Raw genomic sequence first — 14,401 nt, forward strand, 5'->3', positions numbered from 1 at the left:
GTCTGAAAACATCTCACTCACATGGTAAACTGAGCTAGTTCGTCAACATGAGAACACTTTACAACATGGCAGCTACATCTGATTAAATTCCTCACTGCTACTGGAGAACATTCAGGCCCGATTGCAACGCACGGTGCTTTAATCCGCCCAATTATGTTTTCCAGTCTACTCTCCAAAATATTCTGCAGTCAAAGAGCATATTTAATTAAATTGACCCTCAATTTTTATTACCTTTTCATAATAATTATTTAACGTCATATTTCATCAGCCTGGTGTGAAAACAGTGTCAAACGAAAAAAATTACTACTGCGCGTATATCTGAAAAACATACCGCCGTGTGAGCACGGTAAAGGTTTTAAATGGATACAGTCAAAATAGAAAAGGCAATAATTATAAAAAGGTAAAATGCTCACCACACAGCAAATTTCTCTGCCTATTAAGCGCTTCAAAGATGCAGGGTACAGATGCAAAGTATCAACAAATACAGTGTACATTACGTGTATGGCCTCTTATGCAAATTATTGTTGAGTGCAAAGGCAACATTAGGTGTATAAAGCTGCATTTCAAAAATTAATAGTGAGTAAACAAATGGTACATAATATAAAGTTTCAAAGTTCTAAGCTATAAACACTACAAAACATACAATATAAAACTACTTCACATGAAGCCGTTTCCAACTTTAACATAAACAACTGGTGTCCACTCAATATCAACAAAATGTTATAAATACTGAAAATAATGTGAACATATTGGTACTTTACTATCTTACAGTCTACATTTTTTGAGCTTGCTACCTGCCCAGATTTAGTGTGCTGACTGATTGCTAGAGTTACATTCACACCACGGAGTCAGTAGCTTATCACAGTGGAGCTTCACGTTTAGAACTGCAGCTCGATCACCATCAATACTCATCTGCCTAATTTTTGTAAGTTTATAAGACACTGTGTTCACACCGGTCTCCAAATCACGATCCTCTGTCAACTTGATTTGATTGAAGCATCTGATCTTATCACGTTTGCTTCTTACACTGTCATGCATGTGCCTGGTCAAAAAGAAAAGAAAAAAAAAGGTATCTGAATTTTCAGTGTAAACAAGTAGGCTATTCTACAGCTACGGAAACACTGTGAAATATCGCAGCTGGTACATCAAATAATCAATCACTTACACGAAGTTCACATTTGTAGCACATGAGATTTTTTAATCAGATGTAGGGCAATGCAATTCAAAAATATATAAAACAGAGTTAAATTGTATAAAACATTCTAGGACGCATTGCTGCGTCAGTTCAGGGTAAAACTCAAGTTCTCGACGATTATCTCCATCGACTTCTTCAGGAGCAATGTAGAAAGGTAGACGGTTTTTACTTTGGATTGACGCAGTAATGTTTTTACAACTGTGCTGCCGCGAAAGACTGCGTTCTCAAGACGAAATTTCAGGTTAGGATACGAACACCTCATTCTAAATGGTGAACATCCATCTTATTATGATAAATTCATAAAAAAACCTTTAGCTCATCAAATTTCAGTTTGGTTAAATATGCAGCAAGCCGAAGTTCTAAAATAGATGGTATAGCTTCCTCAACGACTTTGTTTTCTTATCTAGGTCTCCTTTTGTCTCTCACACCTGTCCATTGCGCCCAGAGAAACAAATTTTGGACTGTATGCTTATTTAAGGTGCTGTCTTGTTGTTTACTGTTTTGTTGCTCGTAACTTACAGCTGGGTATACTCTGATTACAGATTTGACATTTTACGCTGATTGGGACGGAACTTTTGAATGCTTCCAAATTTCGTTATTTCTAGTTCTGCGAACCAAATTAAACTTAAGTGGTTCAACAGGTGAACGTCAGACTACAAATCCACAGGGTCAGAGTTCATTCCTCAGTTACCTCTAGGATTTTTTTTCGTCTTTGGACGTAATTTTCATATGCGAAAATTGCCATTTCACCCCGTGGTTTGGAGTTCACATTAAACTGTAGGACAACCAATAACTAGATGCGTAAGTCTGTTCAACGCTCTGTGACATTTAAACCAACCTTTAGATTGAGTACAGCTTACGTTAAATACGAGTATTTGTTGGAACAGAAGGCGAATGTTACCAAAGAATGAAGCAGTATGAGTATATAACAACAACCAGCAGAATAGCTGGTGGAATTATTATGGCTAACTGTGAAGGCCAAGTAGGTAAAATACTTACAAAATAGAAAGAGGGTTATAACACATTCAACTCTACTCTCTAAAGTATAAGTATTTCAAAAACAACCGAAAATATTTCAGATGTGTTAGTGCTTCAAATCAACAGAATTACTGCAGTTTTGTCAAATAAAATATGGTTGGATACCGTGGCTGTTATGTGAAATTGTTGATGGTGTATAGCAACCAGCCACAAATTGCTTTTAGGTTACTGTATTTAAAAAGTACCGTTACCTGTTTGGAATTTTTCACAATTCATCGTTAGACGGTTTTTTCATGTTGTCATCAAAACATATTACACATTGGTTTCCTGTGAGTTGCACAGGAAAGTAACCTAAAAGCGATTTATGGCTGGTTGCTGTACACCATCAATTTACAACAGAGTTATTGTTCGAAGCCTAGGTAGTATCTAGCAGCTAGTGGACATCTCCAATCGATTTCATTAATCTGAGACTGAAAAATACACATTGTCTTCAAAGAGCGTAGTGAATAACGTTATCGATTCATCATGTAACTTTATTTTGCACAACATTCTGCAGCAAAAATAACTGGAACAGAGCTGAGAGACCTATCGAGAATTTAACTGTTGAGTCCCTGACTTCCGCAACTTTTCCGAAAAGGAAAGAGAAATCAAAAGGAACATTGAACAGCGTGAGCAATCTCTGCAAACCCAATGTCATACAAAAATCAGGAATGGTGTGTGAATTCATTTACAGGAAAGATTTAGTTTCTACAGTACAAAATACCACCTACAGGAAATATGTGGGTCGTAGGTGAGAGTCTTTTCTTGAACTACTCAGACAAAGTGAATTTATATACTATTATCAGGACATTTTCTCATATGTTGACTATTATCTGATTTACGCATGTACAACTTAAATTTTCAATGCGACAAGGTCTGTGCAGCTGCGGTGAATTTCTTGAATAATTCCGAGATGCCTTCAACAGCCATCTTCATTTGATGTACGGTTGTACGCAACCAATCATGCCACCGAGAGCACCCAAGCTCAGATATTTTCATTCTTTGATACACACACTGATCCACTTACCAGTGGAAAAAGAAAAATAACTTAAAAACAACTGAATCTTCTCCAAAACGTGGCTATAAATAACGGCTATCCGAAAATATATGCTTGACATTATCAAGTTAGGAGGCGATCTAGATTAATGTAGAAACAGAAGTACAACTTCAAACAGCCAAGATCGCTATTGTACAGCATTTATTGTGATGATCGGTTTCGGCAAATCACCTTGCCATCATCAGTTCTGTAAAGTATATATCAACACATTCAAGCACACTGGGATCAGATGTAAAGGGGGTGTAACACAATTTCACATAAACATGGACAGTACCATGGAATATAACATACCGTCTGCAGTAAATTTCACTGAATTTTTATGAAATGCATATTATATCGTGACATATCATAGAACGATATTTCACGAACATGAGAACAGAAGTATATCAGCAAGTCTTCTTGCTAATGTACGAATATGAGTTTTTTATGCTTCACTTACTGACATACTATTATTCTCATGTTCATGAAATATCGTTCTGTGATATGACGCGATTTAATACGCATTTGTGCTGGAATATGTTGATCTACGCTTTACAGATCTAATGACACCAATGTAGTTTGCCGAAACCTGTCATCACAATAAATGCTGTACAGTAGTGATATTAGCTGTTTGAAACTGTACCCCTGTTTCTAAGTTACCCAAAAAACTTAGTGGACGTATTATACAAAAAGAAGACCAATCAAACACACCAATCTCGTAGATGAAATAACTTTAATCAGAGACTCAAAAGTTAATAGAAAAACAGAGTTTTCGTATGGTCATATACAGGTACTGTTTCCGACAAAATTACTCGAAGTTTCAAGAATAAAAAAATTATACACTAGCTACAGGAATCTACAAAATCAACTGTGAAGAATGCTCAAAATTGATTGGACAGAGGGAAGGAAAGTTAACACACGATAATGGCCCGGCCTTCTTTATTGCACATTTAAAAGACACCAGTCACAAAATACTTAATACAGATAAATTACAACAAATATTACATAAGTTACAAAAAATAAAATCATGGATGTAATGGAAGTATTTGAAATCTATATCCATATAAAAGACCATTCAGACAGGGTTTTAAATGAACAAAAAGACCTGCGAAACGGAAAATTCTTAGACAACTTGCTATCAGTTCTACTACGAAGTAGTAGAGAACCAGTCAACGTATAATTATCGCTGTACTCATTAATAAATATGACTGTGATGCGAAAGATCTCGCACCCATAAAGAAGGTATGAAAGGTTTTACTTGACTTTATGTAGCTTTGCAACAACTGTTCAAAACAGATGTGCTCCCATAATAAGAAACAAATACTTACCAGTTGTTTTAAAGAAATTACATACGGTCACACCAGTGACGAAGAAAAATTAAATATAATTGAGAACAAAGACATATATTGCTTAATTAACAAATGTTTTTAAAATTATTATAATCTTCCTAATGCAAGTACCTTAAAAACATCGACCTAATATATCAGACTTTGCAACAACTGCTCAATAGTATTTTTCAACAACTGCTCAAAAGTATCGTGCTTCTAAAATAGCGAAAAACTATTTCTAAATTTCATTTACAAGCAGTCTTGGGAGCAAGGACGTACGTGACATAATAACCCATTAAATAACCCTCCATAAAATAAGTTAATCCGCCTAGTATATCTTCGGATGTGACCTGTTCCTGCGCTGAATAAGTTATCCTCATCTGGAAGCAGCTGACATCAAATCGTTTGCAGAGCGGTAACAGACTCCGGTCTGTTCGTAGGTGCAGGAGCCGTGTCACAGAGCCTGCGTTCTACGACATCCCAGATATGCTCAGTGGGGTTCAAATCTGTGCTCCGGGGTGGTCATTTCAATCTTTGGACCTCCCCTGCATGTTTCTGCAACCATTCTCGGGCGACGTGGGAGCGATGTCCCCCGAGCAGCTCAACATACCGCGGAGCATTCAAAGTCCCTTCCAGAACAACTAGGGGCCCCATTCATCACAAGGACAATGGGCCCCAGACCGCAACAGAGACACCACGGACCTCCTTGGTTGATCCATGTGGTCTGCGCGACACACACAGTTTCTCCCATCGTCATAGTGCAGCTGATTCGTCCGACTACGGCTACGTTACGCAGTTGTTCCAGTCTTCATCCCTGGTGATTGGCGACAAATGCAAGCCGTTGTGCCCGATGTCGCTGCATTAATAGTGGCACCCGTGTGCAGCACCAGCTCCAACGGGACCCATGTTCCTATAGGTTGTCCACTGGGAGACGTGTCTAGCACGTCCTGTGTTGAACTGAGCCGTGACTTGTTGCATTGTTGGCCTTCTGTCACTTTTGACAGTTCGTCTCTCCGTCTCAGACGTCGCCGGTCATTGTCATCGAGGGTGGCTAGGCGGCCGGTAGTTCGTTTGTTGTGGACTATAACACTCTCATTCAACCAGTCACGATACATCCTGGACACGGCTGAGTGTGAATCCGAAATTGAAATTCCCATCCGTCGGGCACCGACCACCATACCCCGTTCGAGCGGCGTCAGCTTACGACGACTTATACATCACATAAATCACTTGCACAACCACTCCTCAGGTCTTCTATACCACTTCGGCTGACACAGGGGACGTGTGGTGCGCATACAACACACCTGCGCCATCTATGCCCCAGTATCCCATGACGTTTGCTAAGTCATTGGATAATGCTTCCGTTTTAGATACTTGAAAATGGCCTAAGGTCCGAAATTGTGCATTCGTACGTCAAATAAAGAGAACGAGAGCTGTAGCATCATGAAATGATTAAAAAAACCGCCAAAGTTATCTGAAACAACTTCTCATGTTTGGTGCAATATGTCTACCAATTAGACCGCATCAGCTACTTCCGACTCAATTAAGTAATAATAGTAGCTCATACTCAGCTACTTTTTCAAAGTTAAAATTATTTTGTAGCTTAATGTTTATGGCTGCAACCAGACGCATAAAATTATTAATTGTATGTTTTCATTTCGTATGTGGGCATAGCATTATGCATTGCAGAAGTTCATCTATCGTCTGGTGCCGTATTATGCTCAAGTCTAATACAAGACATGTTTATACAGTACAAAACTGCAGCAGACTAATGTTACTATCTGTTGTTTTTCTGCGGATGGATAACTTCAACAGATGCTACAAATTTAAAATGATGATATTGTAATGTTTTACAGCAATGCCTACAAACGACATAAGTAAAAATGCAGTCCACACAGTTAGTGAGGAAACAGCGACTAGTGATGTAAGGACTTATTTTCTTGTGTCAGCGAACTGTGAGAAGAACTGATTTTTTGTAATCACTTGCACTGTTTTCATAGACTTATGTGGCAAACATTTCTGCTCTTACATGTCCGCAATTTTCAGATGACCCTGTTAATGTTTTTGCTCCAAAGATACGTGTACTTCTGAGCTTAGCTATCAAAGGAGAGATGTTTGACAGTGTGACTTACATCTCTTTTTTTCCCATTTTTTCACGGTCACTTAAAAACAAACATCTGTGAGAAGAATGCATTAAAACTGGTGTGGATTTATGTTTGCGTTATAAGGTCTTAAAAATTCGTAAATAAATTACTATTTCTGTTACAGAAGCGGACTGCTTCATTTATTATTTTATCTATTTGGGTAAGATTGTGTACATATATTTTTAAGGCTTTCTTAAGTCTTCTTCTTTCCCTTTTTAATAATGTACAGTGGTTGGAGGTGTTTCATTGAATCTGGATGGTCTTTGTTTTGGATTTAGAGTACTGCATATTTGTGCACTTCATCATGTCTGAAGCAGTCAGCTATTTCTTGTGAACTAGTTTTTGAACTTCGCCCAAGCTTGTCAGTTCTCTCTGGAAGTAAAGGAACAGACGGCAGCCTGTTTATACACTGATCTCTGTATCTGTTGGCTGAACAGTGAGAGAGCCGAATTTAGCAAGATGGCTGTTTGCAGAATCCTTGGTGATTCAGAAAGAGGTGACTTTAGTTATCCAAAAAAAATTTAAATTAATTTTAAGTGGTAGGATCTTGGATACAATAAAGTAGCAAAGTGAACATCGTTACAATTTACAGTATGTGGTGTACCCATTGTTACTAATCAGTCCATCAGATAAATGTCAATGTTCCCTTCTGTGCAGGGCAAATATGCTGCCTCTACTTAGTCTTTTGAAAATTATCTTATAACCACACATATTTCCACAACCGCCTGATGTATGCAGTAGCTATGAAAGCAACCTCACTGGCGCAGAAACAATTTTTAGTGGAAATAAATTAGTTAAGTGCGTCTTTGAAATAAGAAACCATGAATCTCCTAGGATATCTTTGAAGAAAGAAGTAATAAAATACTGTAAGTCACATTCCTGTTTACATTCATTTATTTGGTCAATGCCAAAATAAACAATGCACGGTGACAGCCTATACATAACTACAACGTTTCAGAGGCAGATGATCGACATTGTTGGTACGAGGATTGGAATGATGAAAAATAAACATACTTACATAGGAATACATCTCTTTAATAAGTTGTCAACACACTCTCTTCAGAAGAACAACACACAGAGATGAACCACAAAAAATAACTTTTAAAATTTGAAAATTTTCATGTGTGCTAAAACTTATCTATCAACATTAAAATGCTACTTATGCTAATGTGTGTTACACACACACACACACACACACACATCGTTCATACATTATGAGTTTGAAAGTTTGTAAAAAAAAAAAAAAAAAAACAGATTAAGGAGGCTCCAGTTCTTTTCTTACCTAAATGTGTTGGTTTTTCCCGTAGTTACATTTTGTGGGCGAGATATTTGCAGCTTTGCTTCTTTTAGGCGAATATAGAATTCATCATCCTCTAAACCCCAGCCCCAGTATTTATTGCTCATTCCATTAACTTTTTGGAAATCTTCTCTGAAAACCAAATTTTAAATAATTTGGGTTATTGTGAACTGGAGATGATAATGCCCTTAAATACAACGCTAAGATATGACTACACATCACATTCCCTGCTAATAAGGGCTACGTTGCCTCTTTCGTTATCATTCGTTCGATAACAGAACTATCACTGCACCGCTGCTATAAATACTACAAATAAAATAATTTCCAAATGAACATCAAGTGAGGGGAGTACCTTTAAATGTGAATTTTCAAACGAATATGTATTCTATACGCAGTTCTTGAGGCAAATAGCCACCTCATGACTACAGCTTTGTTAATATTATTTGAGGAGTTATAAAATGACAAGCTGCATGAGGATGTGTAGTCCATATTAAACTGTGGGTCCCTCTATAACTGGAGGGTAAGTCAGTTCAAAGATAAAATATTCACGCGCTTATTATCTCCAAAACACCATTCCTACTACAGTGCTGTGGTGGTCAAACCATCCTTCAGGATAACGCCAAGTTTTCCTTATAAATCAATTAACCCATTAGGAAAACGGTTGAAAAATCACGGTAAGTAGTAATACTTCTTACTTCAAATCTTATGACAAATTTTAATATATACTCATCTTTGTCAATAAGTCAGTCATGTAAGTACACGAATCACCTAACAGAATGCTAATAGCAACTAACAGCTAAATTGCATGGGAATGTTAAAGAAGGCACTTATATCAAGTATATTCTTACCTCTTAATTAGCAGTATTCCTCCAGCAAATGTTGAGTAGTTATAGCGAGGATGCAGCTGTGGCGATGCAACATGAAATGGGCCTTTCTCTGGATAGCCGTATGATAGTTGTGGATTAAGGGGTAGAAGATCAACATCATGCACTGCAATGTAGTCACACTGCGGGCACACTTCTCGGAATCCAACGTTGATTAACGCTGCACGGTTGAATCGGTAACTGTCGATCTTTAAAACAAAATTATTTTGTCACAGGAACAAACTTGCAACCCTATTATGAAGCGGAAGAAATAAAATTTACCTGATTTAAAACAAATATATGATGATTTACATTCTGCTTTTTCAAAAACTTGTGCATATGGGGGACAAATTCCAAAAGCTCGTCAAAACGGTCCCTAAAAGGAACGAGTACAGCTAGTTTATGTTTACCTTCGTCGTCCTCTTTTTGGTACGCCTTTTCTTCGATTTTACGTTCATTTAAACCACTTAATTTTTTATCCAGACAGTCATACAAACATCTTACGTCACTAGTCACTGAGCAACAAACACGGTAAATTGTCAGTTTAACTGGCGTGATTGGTATCAAAGCAATTAAGCATCCAAGCACCAACATTATGAATAAACATAGCACCAGAGACTTATTTCTGCACAAAATAAATCCCAGATACACACCCATCTTGCATCATGCGTTAATGAACAGCTTCGCAATGAAACATTGCAAGACAATTATTCAAAACGTAACTTGCCTTCTTGAACAACATCACTGTAACGGTTATACAACACTTGCCGAATTCAGATTTTCGTGACAAGCGCTTCTCAGCACGGTACTTGCAAAACACATCGTTGATTTGTGGGGACACTTTTATGTGGCAGTTTTACTATTTGTTCACGTCCTGAACGAGGGCCGCCTAACTCTGGATCGGCACAAGTCGCTTGACATAGCCCCGCTCATGTTCCTCTTCGTGCGAGGCTTATCTGGCAGGTAATTGCGCCCACTCTGTTATCTAGGAACAGACTGTCTTGTGAATTAGTTCTGAACACGTTTTTCGAAAACTTGTCTTGAGCAGCTGGCTTGAAAACCCACACGCAGTGGAAATATTTCAGGCTTTGTAGCATAAACAGGCCAGACTTTATCCACATTTTCAATACAGGTCGCGATATCATTATAGCGACGATGATTACAAAAATAAGGAAACACAAGAAGGCTAGGAGAGCTTTTATGCTAGAAAGAACACATAAGCAGTTGTTAGCATCCTATTTAGACAACGAATGCACATTTCTCAGTTCTAATACGATGCACGCAGAGAAATTAGGGGAAAAATTTAAACTGTAAATCACGCTATGGAGAAGTATGTGCTGAATAAATGAATTAGGGACGGAAAAGACCAACCGTAGTTTTATAACAAAATTCCGAAAATGCTTTGCACTCTCGACTCAAAAAAAGAACGCCGAAATGCTGACGGGTAAAAATTCTTACAAATTTTTGCGTCTACGAAAAGATCGATGCGCGAAGCTTATAACAATTTCCACGGCCACACCCTTAGCGAAAGATGTTGCTGAGTGTGAGAACCTGGTCTCTCATTGACGAGTCTGATCTGGAGTGGCAGTAGAAGATAAAAAGAAAGCCCAGATTTTAAATTTCGCGTTTAAAAAATCATTCACTCATAAGATTCGAATTACCATTATTTGACCGGACCGCAATATTACAGATCAGTGTCCTCAAATCGCTTCGATGCAGCATCCTTGAACGTATTCTCAGTTCGAATAAGCCGGCCGGAGTGGCCGTGCGGTTCTAGGCGCTACAGTCTGGAACCGCGAGACCGCTACGGTCGCAGGTTCGAATTCTGCCTCGGGCATGGATGTGTGTGATGTCCTTAGGTTAGTTAGGTTTAAGTAGTTCTAAGTTCTAGGGGACTGATGACCTCAGAAGTTGAGTCCCATAGTGCTCAGAGCCATTTGAACCATTTTTTTCAGTTCGAATAGAGTAAATTTCCTTGAGACGGGAAAGCTTCTGTCTACAAAATAGGTTCCTAGATATGTGAGTAACAGGAAGACTTCTTCAGTAAGAGAATCCAGTACGCTATCCTCGACGGCGTGCGTTCATCAGAGCCAAAGGAATCGTCAGGAGTGATCCTGGGAAGTGTGATACGGCTGCTGTTATCCTCTATATAGGCATAGATGATCTGACGAACAGCGTGGACAGCAATCTGCGGCTGTTACCTGATGATGCGCTGCTGTACAGCAATTGAATGACTGTAGGAGGATACAAGATGACATAAAAAATTTCAAGTTTCTGTGACTAACAGTAGCTTTCTTTAAACGTAGAAAAATGTAAGTTAATGCAGATGAGTAGGAAAAACAATGGCCTAATGTTCGAATACAGCGTTAGTACTGCGCTGCATGATACAGTCACATCGATTAAATATCTAGGCGTAATGCCGCAAAGAGGAATGAAATGGTTGGAGCATGTAAGGATTATGGTAGGGAAGGCAAATGGTTGACTTTGGTTTATTGGGAGAATTTTGGGAAACTGGTTCATCTGCAAAGGAGACGGCATATAGGACACTAATGCGACCTATTCTTGAGTGCTGCCGCGCGGGGTAGCCGCTCGGTCTTAGGCGCCTTGTCACGGTCCGAGCGGCTCCTCCGACGGAGGTTCGAGTCTCCCTCGGGCATGCGTGTGTGTTACGTAAGCGACCGAATGCGTGCGACAGCTTCAGGCGAAAAAAACAAAACCGCAGGTACAGTCACGGACGTGTCCCACGTGAGTGACATCTGTGTCGGTGTCTATCTTCCGCTGCAACTGGCGACGCTGGAATACAAATGTGTTTGAATCTTGTCGCTGCAGCACGCGCGACAGAGAGCGACAGCCACATGTCTTCTCGGCAAAGCAGTGGAGCTATGAAATACTAATTATCCGATTTTATGAAAAGCATTCGGTGTAAAATTTGATTCTTTCGCATCTTATGCTTTGATATCTTTGCTTGATAAAGGTCTGAATTTATTTTCGTTATTCGTCGTAGTGTAATATGGACTGCGAATAAACAGGGAAAAACAAAAGTGGCAGAAAGGAGATAAGCGATAAATTGGGGACCGCAAAGTAGACGAAGTTAAGAACTTCTGCTACGTTGAAATCGAAATAACATATGTTGGATGAATCAAGGACGAAATAAAAAGCAGATCAGCAAAGGCAAAGAGGACGTTCCTAATCGTGAGAAGTCACTAGTGTCAAACATTGGCCTTAATCTGAAGAAGAATTTTCTGGGAATGTACGATTGGGGCACAGCATTGTACGGTAGTGAATAATGGACAGTGGGAAAACAGGAACAGAAGAGAATCGAAGCATTTGAGATGTGGTGCTAAAGAAGGGAGTTGAAAATTAGTTGGATAGATAAGATAAGAAATGAGAACGCTGTGCGCAAAATCGGCAAAGAAAGCAAAATGTGGAAAACATTTACGAGAAGGAGCAGAGGTGTCAAGACACCAAGAAATAACATTCATGGTTCTAGAGGGAGAGGACAAAAAGTGCTGGGGAAGAAAGAGATTGAATACATCCAACAAATAACTGAGGACGTAAAGTGCAGCTGCTACTGTGAGACGAAAAGGTTCGCACATGGGAAGAATTTGTGGTGCGCCGCAGTCTAACCAGACAAAAGATTGAGGACTCAAGGAAAAAAGTACCAGTAGGGGGTCCTGTCTGAACTACCATGTTTACGACACTGCCAACCTCAGTGAACAGTTGCGCTTAGCCGTTACTGATTGTTTTGTATTGTGCGTTTCTCGTTGTACCCTTTTCTTATTTTGAAATGAGTGGAGAGGCTAGTCCTGGCCCGTGACAAGGTTCGAATGCGACTCTCACAGCACCAGGAGTCCGCGATCCGTATGACCATTACGTCAGTTCTGCTTTCGCAGGAGCACAGGGGTGTTGTCTGATCGCCCTGCGAGAGGGAGGCATGGCTTGCACCGCCGCACCACTCCTCGCCCATGAACAGTGTTCTCGTTTGTTTACACTCGCGTCGACTACTACGTTATAATGTCCGCGTAATAATTTTCTCGTGTCAAATGGCCGGTTCAAACGAACCTGTCAACTCTTATCATTAGCGCCTCCACAGCTTTGAAATACAGGCCTGAGATCCGTCTGCAACTCGGACTGTCTTCAATGAGTTCAGCAAAAGAAATTTTACATTTGAGACGTCTATGTGTTGTAAGCCCAATAGGCAGTGAGCATTTGCACATATGTCCTCCTAACAACAAGACAGTTATAGAAATGCGAGTCCGGCACTGTCACTGCAATAAGTTGTTTTAAATACTCTTCACATGATTCACGTGGACTAAGTGTTACAACACATGTGGTACCTTTCTTTTGCCATTTAAAAACTAATTTTAAGCCTACAGAATTACTCCACTGTAGGTTTTGAGCCGTGCGTGACTCACGATTGTGACTAGTCCTTCCTGCAATTCTGAAAATATTTTTTTAATTTTCTGTTAATGTCTTCTGGCGCCACTACCCTTGCTCACCTTCGCTGTCCGTGAGTGGCAGCGCCAGCGTTATCGATAGTAGGTTCGTGATGCTTCTGCGGAGCGACCGCGAGTATTTCCGGGTTCTGCTCTGACAGGAAAGAAGGAGTCGGTGGACTGAGTCGGTGTAGTGTGTCGGCAGAGTCAGTCGGAAGGCAGACAGTCGCATGTTAGTCAGTCGGCTCTGAGTCTCAGTCGCCTTTGCGTTGTGGACTGAGTCGGGTTCGTCGTTACTCGTCTATTGGACGGTATTCAGTAGCAGGCAGGTCCGCATGGTGCAAGTACGCGCCGGGACCGTGGTCGAAGCAGACGGAGGCCGTTGGTCGTTCGGTCAGCTGGTCGTCAGATGGCGACATGTGGTCTGCTGAGCACTGATATCAGTATCAGTCGGGGAAGAGTTGGTAGCCAGTAACGGTCGGGTCCGTATGGTGTTAGTATTCGCCGGGACCGCTGTCGACCAAAGTGGACGGCCGTTGGTCGTTTGCTCGGCGGTCGTCTCAGTCGACGACGTCTTGGATCCTCGGGACGAACATCATTTTCCAAGTTGGGATGTTGCTGGACTTTGTTGGTTCGTTGGAAGTGAGCAGCGACGTAGTCTTCACAGCGCGTAGCCAAGCCGGGGCTTTTAGCGGCGGGCACTCGCTGTTACATTTGGAGGCGCTAGCTGTGTGAGCGACTTTTCGCTTTCTTCCGAAGCACTATCCTCAAGTTCAGTAATTAGTTACCTTTTCTTAATACTCGACTGTTACGATTTGTTTGTTATTTGTGGATTGTTGTTTCCTCAGCCATTGTCGCGTGTGATAACAAGCCGTGTGTTTTGTTGCCTAGAATCTGCAGCCTCCTGTAGTGACTTGTGTTTTCAGTAGTCTTTTAAACTTGTCTTGAGTGGTGTTTGATGCCTTGATCTTGGTGAGGCCGAGTTTGAAGTTATCTTGGTTTACTCTTCATCGGTCGATATTTTCCATTCTCTGTGCAGTTGTATCTGACCTTTGGAAATCGGTCACATTGTCGGTCGGTCGTGA

At 40.2% G+C, this 14,401-nt stretch overlaps 2 protein-coding genes across 2 annotated transcripts in view; one reads left to right on the top strand and one right to left on the bottom strand.

Moving 5' to 3' along the window:
• LOC124544859 (organic cation transporter protein-like) overlaps positions 1-14,401 on the top strand; it is a 189,997-nt gene that overhangs the window by 33,207 nt on the left and 142,389 nt on the right. The window lies entirely within an intron of this gene.
• LOC124550283 (beta-1,4-galactosyltransferase 7-like) lies at positions 710-9,762 on the bottom strand. The gene is made up of 4 exons (XM_047125464.1): positions 9,163-9,762; positions 8,866-9,089; positions 8,003-8,149; positions 710-1,042 (listed from the first exon to the last, which is right to left on the bottom strand). The coding sequence occupies exons 1-4, from the start codon at positions 9,535-9,537 to the stop codon at positions 805-807; spliced, it is 984 nt and encodes a 327-aa protein (XP_046981420.1). The 5' UTR covers positions 9,538-9,762; the 3' UTR covers positions 710-804.

This window comes from Schistocerca americana, chromosome 1 (genome assembly GCF_021461395.2).
Source record: "Schistocerca americana isolate TAMUIC-IGC-003095 chromosome 1, iqSchAmer2.1, whole genome shotgun sequence".
NCBI lineage: Eukaryota > Metazoa > Arthropoda > Insecta > Orthoptera > Acrididae > Schistocerca > Schistocerca americana.

Excerpts from the sequence above, each read along its gene's own strand:
- LOC124550283 (XM_047125464.1), bottom strand. The coding sequence starts at position 9,537 with ATGGGTGTGTATCTGGGATTTATTTTGTGCAGAAATAAGTCTCTGGTG. Across the intron at positions 8,150-8,865 it reads GGAATACTGCTAATTAAGAG|AGAAGATTTCCAAAAAGTTA; the intron begins GTAAGAATATAC and ends TTTGGTTTTCAG. Across the intron at positions 1,043-8,002 it reads GGAAAAACCAACACATTTAG|GCACATGCATGACAGTGTAA; the intron begins GTAAGAAAAGAA and ends CTTTTTGACCAG.